At 45.9% G+C, this 16,965-nt stretch overlaps 1 protein-coding gene across 1 annotated transcript in view; it reads left to right on the top strand.

Annotated features, from left to right (window-relative positions):
* The window catches only part of Duox (dual oxidase), a 389,750-nt gene that overhangs the window by 345,105 nt on the left and 27,680 nt on the right, over window positions 1-16,965 (top strand). Inside the window, exon 30 of the mRNA XM_075682845.1 lies at window positions 3,197-3,325. Coding sequence (XP_075538960.1) covers window positions 3,197-3,325 — 129 coding nt within the window. The remainder of the gene's footprint in view (window positions 1-3,196; window positions 3,326-16,965) is intronic.

The raw sequence follows: 16,965 nt of genomic DNA, 5'->3' as shown, positions 1-16,965 counted from the left end.
CGAAGCGATTCACACGGAGGGACCAGTACGTAACGTGCAACTTCCAGAAGCGCCTGGATTTAAAGCACACATTAGTATAAGCTGGTCAGCAGTCAGGATAAGCAAGTGAGGTTAAGAACATTGGTGGGGAAAAACAGGGAAGAGACTGAAACAACCGGATCCATTACAGGCATATCCAGTGGTACAAGGCAGTCAAAAAAGAATAAGGAGATATACACAAGAATGCTAGAAGGAAAGGCATTGATAGCATACCTGAGTAACTCAAGTAAGCTAGGTGACCATTTTCCCCCAACCCATTTGAAAGGCGATGCCAATAAACCATGATGATCATGTTGATGTCACTGGTAGTTGGTAAATACGTGCACAGATGAGCTACAATTTCTGGTATTCTTTTGCTCTCATAGAAAGAAAATTACTAAAGTCATTTTTTCTTCATTTGCCAAAAATTTTTGCATTGCCTTCACAAATTTCATTTTACAATTTGTATCCTATTTCTCATATATTAAGGCGACTAAGCAATCAACTCAACGGACCAGTAGATGAAGCTGGCACAGAGGCGAAAAATTATGCAGATCCCACGCACTGTGGGAACATATCTAAGCGAAGTTTTCTGTGCTGTTTGCTTTGACTGATATGAATTAGCGGTTATGTTGACGGTCAATTTTTATTTCTTCAACGTTCATCCAACATGAGCGTAGTCAGTTCATGGTACAGATTTCATTGTGTGCACCACTGCTGTTTGCCTGCGTAGTATACAAAACAAACAGGGAGAGATGTTTAATTGAGGCGTTGTTCTGCACCATAATTCATAATCTCTGAGAGGGTTCAGCATTGTCATTGCCTCACGTGGCACATCCCATCGCTACAGAAGTGTTACACTTGAATTGGATTATAGGGCTGTAGGTTTCAAAACCACAATCAAATTATGAGGCACGCCGTAGTGGCAGACTCCAGATAAAGTGTGGAACCGTCGTGTTCTTTAACGTTCTTTAACGCATCCCTAAATCTAAGTGCATGACGGTTGTTTTTTATTACGCCCCTGTCTAAATGCGGCTGTTGCGGTTCGGATCAAAGCTCGAGCAATGGCATAGCCACAAAGCTACCACGGCGGGCACAGAAGTGCTGATTTGACGTGCGACCGCATTCGTAGCATTGCCTAGAACCTGCGGTGTGCTTTAATTAATTGGCCTCTGCTTCTGCACGCCTGCGTAAGTTCTCCGCTTGACATATTTGCATGGTGATTATTTTTGATAAATAGCAGAAACGTAGCGTACCGTACTCTAACTCAATTTATCAAGTTTGCCCTCAACCGCTTTTTGTCTATAGTGGTGGCGTTTCCTTGCCTTCTCACGTCATTTTTTCCCCTATCGCCCTGCCCCCCGCTCACGGACAGTGTAACGGAGAGCGAAAACTGGCAAGGCTGTCATTGACTCGTTTCGCCACTAGGTCGGTTGCACCTCTTCTCTGCCTCCTTTCCCCCCTCCTCTCCGCCATTCTATCTAGCTTTTCTCTAGACTAGCACTATAGTTGAGAGGTAAGCGCTGCAATTTATGCAGTGCTTTTGTGGGGGGTCATGGATAATTACGGCTGTCAAGAGCCTCTGTGGTAAGGGCCAGGGTGTTTCTGAGGGCATTGTGCACAATCGACACGGTGCAAAGCTTCGAAATAGTTTCTCGCGTCTCCTTCCATCTCTGCCACGCTCCTTCCATGTTCATACACGCTCTGAACCGGCCCCGACGCGGCGTGCAAGAAAGTTGAAGTCGCAGGAGTAGCAGTGGGAAAGTCGAAGAAAAAGGCAAACCAAGGGTGCTTTCACGTAAATCTATTCCAAGCACCCCGCTATTGGTCAAAAACATTTTGGACCACCCCCACTTCACCTGTGTGTCACGCGACGTCAGGAAAACCGCGATTGCTCCCCATCAGATATGATGTCTACAAAGTGATTATGCATGATTGGACCGAACAAAAGAAAAATAACTATTTCTGACTAGACGCCTTTTCGCCATGAGCCCTCGGCTATTGGTCTAATGCTTTTGGGTGGCGCCCATTTCACCTGCATGTCACGCGACGTCAGAAAACCGCAAGAACTCACCGCGTGAAACTGAAGTGTATACGTTAAAAATGCATTAATGAGCCGAAGAAAACTCAATTTTCTATTGAATAGCTACAGGCTGCCCCTTTCCGAAAGGAATAAAAGATGGCTGCCGCCGATCGCTCAGGCACTGGCTACTCGTACCTGCCGGAGAGCATGGATTTATTTGCGTATAATAAAAGTTTTTGCGTGGCCGTGTAACGTTTTCGAGCACTTTTGGCCCGTTTACGACATCTTTCTGCCAGCTCTTTGCTGAGGATCCGGTTTAACGTCATTCTTAAACTGCCGTTGCATGCCGCGGCGATTTTCGACCAGCCACCGCAAGCTAAGTAAGGGAAAGCGGACCAATCGCATATGCTGGCACCACCCTCTTCATCTGGTTATCGATTTTTAGTGCAATATCTCGGCCCCATAGAATCCCTTTCCACTTGAGCGTGCCTCTGTTAGCCAATTAGATAAAACAAGCCGCTCAGTATAGGTAATGTTATTCGTTTTTCAAGCAAACAAAAGTGACCTCCTATGAACGAGGAGAGCGTTTGAATAGTCTGTTCAGACAAACCTGCGGGTGACCACCCAATGCTTGCGCCAGCGGGTACGCAAGTTTGACGTCAGGAGATTGGAATAAAAACATATTGAAATGCTTTTACTTTATAGGGCCCCAAGCTTAGCTGTGATAACTTCGTTCAGCATTCTGTTCTATGACGCATTAAATCCCTGTCGACTGCTGTGTTGCACAACCCCTGAGTTGAATGAATGAATCAATTCTGGTATCTTAGGTGCAAACCATTGATTTGATTATCACGCACGCCGTAATTGGCCGCGCCATAGTAGCCACAAAGCTTGTCAGTTAAGTCAAGCGCTCTGTATTATCCCATATGTATTTGCGTTGTCTTGTTAGCGCTAGTAACTATGTCACAGTGAGGAGGGTCACCGTGAAATGTATAAATTAGTATGTGCACTTTTTTTATTGGTCAGATACCGAACTACAGTCGAAATTTCATTCACTCAAGATGCTAAAGAAAAGATCACTTTCTAGAAATCCCCATTTTCCATGCGTCTTTTCTAAAACCATGTGCCTTACAATGCTGATATTTCTTTTTACAGTACATTTGTGAAAACCACTTCCAGAGGGTCTCTAACAGGAGTATGTTCACCGGTCTAAAGGCCATAAATCATTTTGGAAGGCCCGACATGTCTGCCTTCCTGAAGTTCGTGCAGCAGCAGCACTCTTATGTAAGCAACATTTCTTCTTGCCTTGCTTTTCATTTATAAGTAGAAGTGACAAATTTTCAGTTCTTTGCTTGCATACCCAACTCCAGGGACATCCCGGACAGAACAGAAATGCGTTCTTCTCTACAAATCTAAGTATACTCGCGGATCCGCGTCACCTCCATCGACGAAAGCCTCTGGTGCTTACCTCCGAATGTATGTCTCATTGGCAGATAAATAAGATACCCTACTTGCGTTGCATGCGGCCACGATTTTCGACCTGCCACCACAAGCTAAGTAAGGGAAAGCGGACCAATCGCAGATGCTGGCACCACCCTCTTCATCTGGTTATCAATTTTCAGTGCAGTGGCTCGGCCCCATCGAATCCCTTTCCACTTGAGTATGCCTCTGGTTAGCCTGTTAGATAAACCAAGCCGCTCAGTATAGCTAATGTTGTTCGCTTTTCAGGCAAACAAAAGTGACCTCCTATGAACGAGGAGAGCGTTTGAATAGTCTGTTCAGACAACCCTGCGGGTGACCACCCAATGCTTGCGTCAGGGGTTAGGCAAGTTTGACGTCAGGAGATTCGAATAAAAACATGTTGGAATAGTTTTACTCTATAGGTCCCCAAGCTTCGCTGTGATAACTTCGTTCAGCACTCTGTTCTATGACGCATTATATCCCTGTTGACTGCTGTGTTCGTTGTTCAATATAACAGCAATCTAGTATGTATGTATGTATGTATGTATGTATGTATGTATGTATGTATGTATGTATGTATGTATGTATGTGTATGTATGTATGTATGTATGTATGTATATGTATGTATGTGTGTATGGGTGTATGGGTGTATGTGTGTATGTGTGTATGTATGTATGTGTGTATGTATGTATGTATGTATGTATGTGTGTATGTGTGTATGTGTGTATGTATGTATGTATGCATGTATATAAATTTGGGGCCCTCAGCTCACTCCATTTTTCTCTTTGGTTACATAACGAGGATCTCCAATCTGGCTACATTGATGCCTTCAGGTATCATGCATGGGTTTATTGACCAGTTGCCTTAACTGAAAAAATGTAAGACACTCGTGACGCCTGCGGTAGAAAGAGCGCTGAACATCCGCCGCCAAGGTTTGGTAATGGGGGTGCAGCCTAACACTCCAAGGATTAATTCTTGTAGTAGCACATAAATACCTTAGAAAGTGGACGGGAAACAGCACCCCGGTAGCTCAATTGGTAGAGCATCGCACGCGTATTTCAAACACGTTGGATCTCTCATCACCTGTGGGAACTTGTTTTTTCATCTACTTTTGAATTCCATTATTTATGATTTTTTTTATTTTACTAATAAGTAGAAGTAATTTACCGTGTGTTGTCTTGATATCTTTGTTTGTTGGCTCCTCATGACGTGACTAATAAAAAATCGGGTCCCTCGTTAAGCCCTTTTCTTCTTGTTCATTGCATAAGGAAGGTCTCGAATCCGGCTACATTGATGCCTTCAGGCAGCATGTGTAGGTTAATTCACCAGTTGCCTTCACCCAAAAAATGTAATGTGCTCGTGATGCCTGCGGTAGAAAGTGTTGAACATCCGCCGGCAAGGTTTGGTACCCCGCAGAGGCGTTTGCGTCAGCAGGCGTTTGGTCTGTTGCGACACCACGTACCCGAGCACACGAGGGTTGGCCCCTCCCGCGTGTAGCCGTGCGCGGCTTAGCCGTGTCCGGGGAGACGAGGATCCTGGAGGTTGAGCCGATGCCGGGTGTTCGGACCTTTAAGGCCCCTAGGCAGAGGCAACACACCTCTTTGGCCTCTGCTTCACGTAGACGGCACCCCCGGGCTGACCCACCCGTGGGAAATCGGCAGTCGCCTTTTCCTGTCCTCCTCTCCAATCTTCGTCTTTCTCTCTCGCCTTTTTCATCTTTCCTGTTTTCGCATCACTTCTCCTCACTTCCTAGTTTCCCGGCGGCAAGCGTTAACCTTGTGTAGCTAGCCAGCCTTGGTTATGCTGTATTTGGTTATAGCAGTGATGTACGAGGATCCTGGAGGTTGAGCCGATGCCGGGTGTTCGGACCTTTAAGGCCCCTAGGCAGAGGCAACACACCTCTTTGGCCTCTGCTTCACGTAGACGGCACCCCCGGGCTGACCCACCCGTGGGAAATCGGCAGTCGCCTTTTCCTGTCCTCCTCTCCAATCTTCGTCTTTCTCTCTCGCCTTTTTCATCTTTCCTGTTTTCGCATCACTTCTCCTCACTTCCTAGTTTCCCGGCGGCAAGCGTTAACCTTGTGTAGCTAGCCAGCCTTGGTTATGCTGTATTTGGTTATAGCAGCGATGTACGGCTGGCGTTGGCAGGGTTTCTCTAGCAGGAACTCCTGTCACGTCCCCCTGTTGGGCTCCATGGTGGGTGGTCGGCATCGCGGCCGAAAACCCAACTGTACTTATGGAAAACGCTTTTCCTAAGCTCCCTGATCGCCCTCAGAAACGAGGGCGCACTGAAGAGTTCTTTCAGTTTTTCGGACGCCAAGTCCACAATTTCCCTCGTTTTCATGTGATCCATGCAGAAAAACCAGCTAAACAAGTGCGAACAATCTCCCCGTTCCTTGTATCTAAGTCTCTTACCGAAGTTTTTGGTCCAGGATATAAGGTGTCGAGGATGCCTAGCGGTGATCTCCTCTTGGAGCTCCGCGATCAAAAGCAATTTGAGAAACTGCCTCAGCTAGTATCATTTGGGGAGACCCAAGTAGTAGTAACCCCGCACCGCACGATGAATACCTCACGCGGCGTTGTCTCGGACAATGATTTGCTGGAGCTCACTGAGGCTGAGCTCTTGGAGGGCTTCAGCGAACAGAATGTTGTAAATGTCAAAAGAATTAAGATGAGGCGAGATGGAAAAGAAATCCAAACAAAACACCTCATACTCACTTTCGGTTCAAGTGTCCTCCCCGAGTCCATCGAGGCCGGTTATATCAAACTTCGTGTTAGGCCATACGTGCCCAATCCTCTTAGATGCCTTAAGCGCCAAAGGTTCGGCCACAGTTCACAGAACTGTCGAGGCCGGCTGACATGTGCTAAGTGCAGTGACACTGAACATTCCTCCGAAACATGCCAGAACACTCCACATTGTGTCAACTGTGATGGCGAGCATGCCGCATACTCGCGGTCCTGCCCGTCATGGAAAAGAGAAAAGGAGATTCTGACAATTAAAGTCAAATAAAACATATCTTTCAAAGAGGCACGTAGGCGGGTGTCATACCTGTCTAAGAGCAGCTTTGCCGATGTGGCGCGTAAGGGGGAAGCGTCACAACGGCCTCCGGCAGCCGTCCGACCCACAGGCAGTGAGTCGGCAGTTACGCCATCTGCCCCCGCGGTGGTTGCAGCTAGCGCTGCTCCGTCAACACAGCAGAGGGGACCATCGACCGCGAAGGTGGGCGCAGCCGAGGGTGCCCCAACCCTCCCGGCCCCTTCCAGCGCTGGCAACAGCCGGCGCAGCCAAATCCCGTAGGGTGCCCCAACGACCTCCAGGCTGGTGGGCGCTGGGGTCTTGCCCTCCAAGGCAGGACTCTCTCTTGCAACTTCTCGCTCGCAAGAGCACGTGTCCGGCGCCTCACAAGAGGCAATGAACACTACACCTGTCCTCAAGGCGCACCAAACGCCTAAGGAGCGGTGAGGCTCCCTCGAACGCTCCAGAAAGGGCAGAACCCCCGTTACAGGGCCTCAATAGAGCTATGTAACCTAAGGCATCACCTCCGTTTCCATACACACAGCACTTATTTACTTTCAATATGGATACACAAATTATTCAATGGAACGTTAGAGGTCTTCTTAGGAACCTTGATGACTTGCAAGAGCTTCTCCAAAAACACAATCCAAAAGTGCTGTGTCTACAGGAAACACACTTAAAACCACAACACAAACTTTCTCCGACCGTATGTGAAGTTCCGCAAAGATCGCGATGATACTGTCGTATCATCAGGCGGTGTTGCCATTCTTATTCATAAAGGTATTTCCTGTCAGCGTTTACAGCTACAAACGCCCCTTGAAGCAGTGGCGGTTCGAGCTGTTCTTCTAAATAAACTCGTCACCATTTGCTCGCTTTACATACCCCCACACTACAAATTAACGAAACATGAATTCCAATCTTTTATAGATCAATTGCCAGAACCTTATGTTATTCTTGGCGATTTCAATGCGCACAGCTCCCTGTGGGGTGACTCTCGTATAGATGCGCGAGGTCGTCTTGTTGAACAGTTCCTTTTTTTCTTCTGGTGCCTGCCTTCTGAATAAAAAGAAACCCACTTATTACTGTCTTGCAAACAATACCTTTTGTTCAATTCATCTGAGCATAGTTCCCCTGTCCATACTGCCTGAACTCGAATGGGAAGTTACGAACAATCCTTACGGAAGCGACCACTTCCCCATACTATTAAGAACACTTAAAGAAAACGAATATCCACCACAGGCGCCTAAGTGGAAGATTGACACAGTAGACTGGGAGAAATTCCGAAACTTAACTAGTATATCATGGGATGGGATGTCTTCTTTAGAAATCGATGCTGCTGTGGAGTACTTCACAGCCTTCATAATAGATGGCGCATCTAAATGCATACGTGAAGTAAGTGGCTCGGCATGCAAACGGCATGTCCAGTGGTGGAACGATGAATGCAGAATCGCACGTAGGAATCAGAACAAAGCGTGGGGGTTGCTACGCGCTTCGCCCACTGCAGAAAATCTTGTTAACTTTAAGAAAGTAAAGTCCCAAGGCAGGAGAACCCGCCGACAGGCTAGAAGAGAAAGTGGGGAGAAGTTTTTATGGAGTATAAACTCTTATACAGATGAGGCCAAAGTATGGAACAAGGTAAATAGAATTAGAGGGCGACAAACATAATCACTCCCTCTGGTAAATACACAGGGCGATACACTGCAAGATCAGGCAGACTCACTTGGGGAGCACTTTGAGCAAGTGTCGAGTTCAACGCACTATTCCCAATCCTTTCTTAAACATAAAGAAATAGTAGAGCGTACGCCAATCATACGAAAGTCCAGGCATAATGAACCGTATAACCGGCCTTTCGGTATTGCCGAGTTGAGAGCTGCCTTGAACACATGTAAAAGCACTGCACCGGGACCTGACAGTCATGTATGACATGATCAGAAACCTACATACTGACGCACAAGTTACACTTCTTACAATATTCAATACTATTTGGGCTTCGGGATACCTCCCATCCACATGGAAAGAAGCGATTGTAGTTTCTGTTCTAAAGCAGGGAAAACAGCTTCCTTGGCATCAAGCTATCGTACGATAGCACTAACAAATTGTATGTGTAAGATTTTTGAAAAAAATGATAAATCGCAGACTTATACATTTCCTTCAGCTCAACAATATTCTCGATCCTTATCAGTGTGGATTCAGAGAAGGGCGGTCGACAACCGATCATCTGGTGCGCATTGAAGGAAATATCCGCGATGCATTTATACATGGACAGTATTTTCTATCGATATTCCTTGACATGGAAAAGCGTATGACACGGCATGGCGTTACGGGATATTGCGAGACATGTCGGAGATGGGCATCCGTGGAAATATGCTGAACATAATTGAAAGCTATTTGTCGGATCGTTGCTTCCGTGTGAAAATCGGCAACGTATTGTCGCGACCTTTTATACAGGAAACAGTTGTACCCCAGGGAGGAATACTCAGTTGCACTCTCTTTATCGTTAAAATGAACACACTTCGTCCTTCACTGCCAGCGGCCATTTTTTATTCCGTCTACGTAGATGATATACAGATAGGTTTCAAATCTTGCAACCTTACAGTGTGTGAAGGACAGGTACAGCAGGGCTTAAACAAGGTGTCCAAGTGGGCAGACGAAAATGTATTTAAAATCAACCCGCACAGAAGCTCTTGTATTCTCTTCACAAGAAAGAGAGGCCTGGTACCTGATCCCTGTGTAGAACTGGGTGGACAACAACTTCCCTTCAAGAAAGAGCACAAATTTCTAGGTGTTATTCTCGACTCCAGGCTCACTTTCATTTCACACATAAAATATATTAAAGAAAAATGTCCAAAAACCATGAACTTACTTAAAGTTCTATCCCACACTACATGGGGTAGCGACAGGAGGTGCCTCCTAAATCTTTACAGGAGCCTAGTTAGATCACGATTAGATTATGTCGCCGTAGTATATCATTCTGCTGCACCGAGTGCGCTAAAGATGTTAGACCCCGTTCATCATCTGGGTATCCGCCTGGCCACTGGCGCATTTAGAACCAGCCCGGTGGAAAGTCTATATGCAGAGTCAGACGAGTGGTCACTACATTTTCAGAGAACGTACATCAGCATTAGCTATTTTCTCAATGTGCGCTCCAATAAAGAACATCCGTGTTTCAAAACTGCTAACGACTTGACGTGTGAAACACTTTTTCATAATAAACCCTCTATGAGACTTCCTTTCTCACTGCGTGCAAGAGCACTTAGCACGGAAATAGATGTCCCTGTTCTCGAACATCGCCTAGTGCCTCCAGCTAAGCTATTACCGCCCTGGGAGTGGCAGGTGATAGACTGTGACGTATCGTTTGTAGAGGTCACAAAGCACGCACCTGACCTCGAAATCGCTATGCATTTCTGTGAACTTCAATCGAAGTACAGCTGCTCCGAATACTACACAGACGCGTCAAAATCACATGCTGGTGTATCTTAGGCTGCTGTTGGTCCCTCTCTTTCTAAATCTAACTTATTGAACCCGCAAACAAGTATCTTTATTGCAGAAACCTATGCAGTACTGACGGCAGTAAAACATATACAGAAATTAAAACTCGACAGAGCAATTGTATACAGAGACTCGCTAAGTCTCGTAAAAGCATTAATTTCATTACAAAAGCTTAGAAATCCTGTTTTCAGTGAACTTTACTCCATCTTATGCAGTATTTATCTATCACATATACATGTAGTGATATGCTGGGTACCTGGCCATAGAGGTATCGAGGGTAATGTATACTGGCTGATAAAATGGCCATATCACTCACATCACTAAACACTTTTCCTACAGCTGCTGTTCCTGTAACAGATCTGAAGCCTTTCTTGCGTACGAAACTGCGACAACACTGGCAGCTCATGTGGAACGCAAAAATAAACAATAAACTACACGTTATAAAGCCACAGTTAGGTGTTTGGCCCTCCCCAAGAAAATCACGGCGAACAGATGTCCTTTTCTGCCGCCTCAGAATAGGGCACACATTTGGTACTCACAATTTTCTGCTTACTGGAGATGAACCGCCAACCTGTGGTCGATGTGGTGAGAGGCTGACCGTCCTCCACGTCCTCTTGGAGTCTCGCAAAGCCGAATCTGAAAGAAACATTTTCCTCTTGCATATCGTTATTGCATACCTCTTCACCCAGCTATGTTTCTTGGTAAGGAACCATTATTCAATACCAATGTAGTGGTCAATTTTTTAAATGAGGTTGTGCTACATGTTATGAGGATTATCACAGCGGCATCCTCTTTCCAGAGGATGCCGCTGTGATAGTTGTTTTATATAGCACATGCCTCCAGGCCCTTGTGTCGCAAGGGCTCTAACGAGGCCATGGTGCTCTAGTGAATTTTAGAAACTTATGCAATTTTTAATATCGTATCATTATTTTTAAATGCACCTCAATGCTCATAGTACGCGTCATTTGTCATCGCCATAATTTTATTACACGTACATTTTACGCACTTTACAGCGACTATATTTTAGGCCTCTTTACAGCCACGTCACATCAACTCCATAGAACCCATCACTCCACTGCGAAATCATTACCACTTGCATGGCGCTCTTTGGCCATACCTGGCCCTTGCGCCAATAAAAACCACACATTCATTCATTCAAGGTTTGGTAGTGGTGGCGCAGGCTAACATTCCAAGCGTTTATTCTTGTAGTAAGACATAAATACCTCAGAAAGTGGACGGGAAATGGCACCGCGGTGGCTCAATTGGTAGAGCATCGCACGTGTATTTCGAACACGTAAGATCGCCCGTCACCTGTGGCAAGCTGTCCTTTCGTTTACTTGCCAATTGCAATAATTTATCATTTATTTAATTGAATTAATCAGTACAAGCAATTATACTGTGTAGTCCTCGATTTCTTTGTTCGTTGGCTTCTTATGACATGACTAATAAAAATGGGTCTCACGGTTAAGTCCCTTTCTTCTCGTTCATTATATGAAGTGTGTCTCGAAACCTGCTACATTCATGCCTTCAGGTTGCATGTGTGGGTTAATTGACCGCTTGGTTTCACGCAAAAAAGGCAACGGACTCGCGACGCCTACGGCAGAGAGGGTGTTGCACATCCGCCGCCAAGTTGTGAGTGACGGCGCAGGCGAACACTCCCAGGGTTAATTCTAGTAGTGACACATAAATACCTCAGAAATTGGATGGGAAATTGGCGCCGCGGTAGCTCAATTGGTAGAGCTCGCACTCGTAATGTGAAGACGTAGAATCGCTCCTCACCTGCGGCAAGCTGTTTTTTCGTCTACTTTTCAATTACATTATTTTTCATTTCTTTAATTCAATTGGTAAGTACAAGTAGTTTACTCTGTGTGGTCCTTGGTCTCTTTGTTTCTTGGCTTCTCATGAAATGTTCGTGAATTTAAGGTGAAACAGGCATGTACAGAAGGTAAGAAGGAAGGCGACAGGAAAATTGGGCTTGCTACGTCGAAATTTTCGCCAATTACCTAGTCAGTTCAAAGAACGGCTCTATTTGACTCACGTACATTGGGTAGTTGAGTACGCGTGTATCCGGTGGGATCCTTATACGTGTAAGTTAGTTGATTTACTCGAAAAAATTAAGAATTAGGCAGTTACATTCGTTGTAAGGAATTACGAAAAAAACCTCAGTATCACCGAAAGCCAGGGCGCACTTCATTGGCAGGATCTAAAGGGCAGAAAGGACCTCTGACTCAAATATTTCAATGTTTACCATTCTAAAACAGGCATTGACAGAACAAAGATATTGCATTACCATCATAGATCTCGCGCAGAAGTCGCGATGCCTTGAAACTTCATGAATTTCCTTTTAATGGTGACACCTTGCGTTGTGCATATTTTATAGGACCAAGAGGGAGTGTAATGCTCTTCCGTCAAATATTGCTGGTGTACAATGTTGGTACAAACCTTTACCGCGCCTTGTGTGTTGAAATGAGTGCCAGTTGAAGTAGATATGTAGGTACCCCCTTCTGTAATGCTTGAAAGGCGATGCAGGTGTTGAATAAAAAACAACTAAATCCTGTGTTTGACGGGCCAGAACAACGACATCATGATGAACACGCCGTAGTGGGTGACTCCGGATAATTTTTACCTCCTGGGGTTCTTTAATGTGCACGAAATGCACAGTACACAGGCATCTGCATTCCACCCCCACAGAACGGTGAATTTCGCCCCCTGTGGCGGCCGTGGCAAAGGCTTGATCACATGCCTTGGGGCTTAGCAGCGCCACGCCGAAGCTACGACGCCACCACCGTGGGCCCGGCCCAAGCATGACCGATCGCACCGACACATGACCTAATGAAGCGCTCAGTGACGAGATGTTCGACTGCCAGTGTGTCACGCAGCAATATCAAACAGACAGTGGGAGATTGGCCGTCGTAGCCTACGGGTGACGAAAAGGGCAAGAAGAGATGCTGCCCCGCAGGGGCGTCTGCGTTAGCAGGCGTTTGGTGTGTTGCGACACCACGTACCCGAGCACACGAGGGTTGGACCCTCCCGCGTGTAGCCGTGCGCGGCTTAACCGTGTCCGGGGAAAAGGGGATCCTGGGGGTTGAGCCAGTGCCGGGTGTTTGGACCTTTACGGCCCCTCGGCGGCGCCAACACACCCCTTTGGCCTCGGCTTCACGTAGACGGCACCCCCGGACCGACCCACCCGGGGGAAATCGGTAGTTGCCTTTTCCTGTCCCCCTCTCCATTCTGCGTCTTTTTCTCTTCCTTTCAATCTTTCCTGTCTTCTCCTCTCTTCTATTTACTTCCGATATTCCTGGCAGTGACGGTTAACCTTGTGTGGGTGGCCAACCTTGGGTACCCCATATTGGGTTATAGTGGCACCGTACAACTGGCGAGGGCTTGTCTTACTCGTAAGGCCTGCTCCGTCCCCATGTTGGACTCGGTGGTGGGCCGTTAGCGCTGCTGCCGAACTCATGACCTCTATATGGCTTCTGGCAAACAAATTTCTCTTGATCGCCCTCTAAAAAGAGGGCGCACCGATGCAACCTTTCAATTCTTTTTGAAAAACAATGAAGGAAATTTCCCTAAATGCCATGTTATTCATAGTGAAAGCAACACGAGCGCACGTAAATTCTCCCCCTTCTTGGTGGCGAAATGCCGTGGCAACACGATAGGAGCTGGCTACAAAGCCACAAAGATGAGCAATGGAGACCTGCTGATTGAATTGAAGGATAAACCTCAATATGATAAAATCAATGAATTGAAATGCATAGGCGATGTAGCGGTCACTGTGTCCGCACATCGAACCATGAACACGAGCCGTGGAGTAATCTCCGAAGACGGTTTCAGGACCAAATGTCATCAAAGTAGAGCGAATTCTAATCCGCAGGAATAACGAACAACTTCGAACAAAGCACATTGTACTAACCTTTGGTACCAGTGTGTTACCTAGTACAGTGGATGCAGGCTGTATCAATGTACGTGTAAGGCCGTACATCCCAAATCCTCGACGGTGCTTTAAGTGCCAGAGGTATGGGCACGGATCCCAGACATGCCGAGGAAGGCAGACTTGCGCGAAATGCAGCTCGAACGATCATCCATCAGACACTTGCGACTCATCTCCACATTGCGTGAACTGTGATGGAAGCCATCCAGCCTACTCTAGAACGTGCCCTAAATGGAAGCATGAAAAAGAAATAATTGCATTAAAGGTCAAAGAAAATATAACATTTCACGAAGCAAGGAAACGTCTGTCATACTTGAATCACACAAGCTTTTCCGAGGTGGCGCGACGGGGGGGCAGCGTCACAAATCCCTCGGGAGTCTACCGCGGTCGCTGGTAGTGGTCCGGTAATCACTCCGCCTGCCCACCTGGTGGCTGCAGCAAGTGCTGCTCCATCAACATCGAAGGTGGACCTGCCGACTCCGGTTCCGCAGGTCCCAAAGCTAATCCGAACTCCACGGCCTGGGACGTGAGTTTCAGCGCCTAGTTCACGATCCTCCAGCGCCTCTGAGAAGGTTATGGAGGTCGATCAAAAATCCCCGGCGTCATCGACGCCGAAAGATCAGCGCTCTCAAGAGCGCACTAGAAGAGATAAAATACCTGTAACTGTTCAAAGAAAGGGACCGGTAACCTAAACGGTTACCGCCCTAGTATACATATCTATCTATCTTTACTACGTGCTCTTGAACACACACAACCAAAATCTTCCTCGATATGGCTACACAAATAATTCAATGGAATGCCAGGGGCCTATTTCGCAATCTAGATGATATCAAAGATCTACTAGTGGAATATCAGCCACGACTGCTCTGTGTTCAAGAAACACATTTAAAGTCTACACACCAGAACTTCTTAAAACAGTACATCGTTTTCCGTAAAGATAGAAATAATGGTAATTCTTCTTCAGGTGGTGTGGCAATCATAGTCCAAAAGTCAGTAGCATGCCAGCATGTACCACTCCAGAGTTCGTTTGAAGCAGTGGCTGTTCGGGCTATATTGTTCAATCATCTTATAACGATTTGCTCCATATATATATCGCCTGATGAACGGTTTGACACGGCAGAATTTGAAAAACTGATTGACCAGCTTCCCGAACCCTATATAGTAATGGCAGACTTCAATGCTCACAGCACATTCTGGAGTGACTCAAGATGTGATGCGAGAGGATGGGTAATAGAGAACTTGCTTCTTTCTTCTGGAGCCTGCCTATTTAACAAGGCAGAGCCAACCTATTACAGTTCCACACACAACACGTATGTATTCAAGTATAGATTTAGCCATAGGGTCAGCATCACTTCTTCCATACCTGGAATGGAGAGTCATCAGTAATCCATATGGGAGCGATCATTACCCAACACTCCTAGAAACAAAATAGTGGCACGATGGACCAGCTTACCCCAAAAAGTGGAAACTTCCCCAGGTAGCACAAAAGAGATACGTAACGTTTTCGTAGCGTTTATCCAAGACGATAAAACCGGGTTAAAGAAGTCACGAATGAGAGAACTTCGGCGGGAAAACGTCGAATATCTCTGCTAATGTCCGGCTTAATTGCTTTCTTGAGACGATCTAGAACAGGTCTGCAAGACGTATTCGAAAAGCTGGTCTAGAAATAGGATTGGGAAAGACACAAGTAATCCCTTTGCCAAAACTATTCGTAACCAATTTCTAAACGTTTTTAGGACGTTCTCAAAAAGCTGGTCTAGAATCGGTCTTGAAAGGTTTACGATCATCTGAAGCTAATTTTCGCGGGTGACGGGCGCGATGAGACATCGTTGTTCAAAACACGCGTTTAGTTTCGCCTCACGCGACTGGCCTATGCCGCGCAGATGTCGTCAGCCGCACCCGTTGGCACGGCCTAGGCTAATCGCGTTAGGTGAAACTGATCGCGTGTTTCGAACAACGATATCCAATCGCGCCCCAGATGAGTAGAAGCGTCCGTGTTGACTGTAAGAGCCATGGCGCAGTGCCAAGCACTGTTCCCCGCATGGCCGGCGCATCGTCTACCAAGTCGCACGAAAATGAGCCTGTTAGGAATAATAAATCCTTAATACCGCCTTTAGTAAGCTACGATGCTTACAACCACAATGGGAATGACATCCTGCAAAGAACAAATGGCCACGTCTTGGCAGGTGGCCAGACCAAGCCCTTCATGCCAAGAGTGCATGAAATGAGAACATTGTGACAAAGCAAGAACACTTTATTAAAATGTAATGCTTATGCAAGGTTCCAACAAACTGTGTGAGAAATGCAAATAGAAATAAAAGTACATCAACAATGACGAAAGTCGCAGAAAGGATTCGTAATGAACTCGAAAGTGAACATTCACTAGCACATAAACAAAATTCCAAGTACACATACAAAAATTAACAGAAAAACCTGGAGTGTACTAAAGTGTCTAATTTATCATAGTAAAGTGCGCGTGCTATTAGATGGACTAGAGTTATGCAGAAGTGACATCGGAGCGAATGGAAGAAGTAGACTGAAAAATGCAAGAGTATGAATTGGATGGTAACTGCCTCCAAGCAATGTTACCAATCAGCTAGAAGCTTGAAAAGAGCACAAAAAGAAATACCACCGCATACCATCATAAAACAATCCTGTGACAGAAATAAAGAAAAATGGGAACAATGCGAAATTGGAAATATTGCCTTTAGGATATATCAAAGAAGGTAATGGCGAGAAAAAAATAACCATACAACAAAAAAGCAATCAAGTGAAATTAGTACAGAATACTTAAACGGGGGATTCAGTGTAACAAGTGAACACTACTGTAGTACAGCGAACGATGAGACAGTAATGCTGCATCTTGCCACTCCAGAACGTGAGAAATGAATATGCAAGCCTCATATTAGAAACTTACATAAACATGGAAATAAACTGGAATGCACTGGAAGCTGCATTTGTGTAACAAAGGAAGCAATGGTCATAATAAATAGTAAGTGTTTTATCTAAAAAGCCCTTTACAAGAGGC

Source organism: Dermacentor variabilis, chromosome 2, assembly GCF_050947875.1.
Source record: "Dermacentor variabilis isolate Ectoservices chromosome 2, ASM5094787v1, whole genome shotgun sequence".
Lineage (NCBI taxonomy): Eukaryota > Metazoa > Arthropoda > Arachnida > Ixodida > Ixodidae > Dermacentor > Dermacentor variabilis.
The sequence above is the reverse complement of the archived record's forward strand: the minus strand, read 5'-3'. Positions and strand labels throughout refer to the sequence as shown.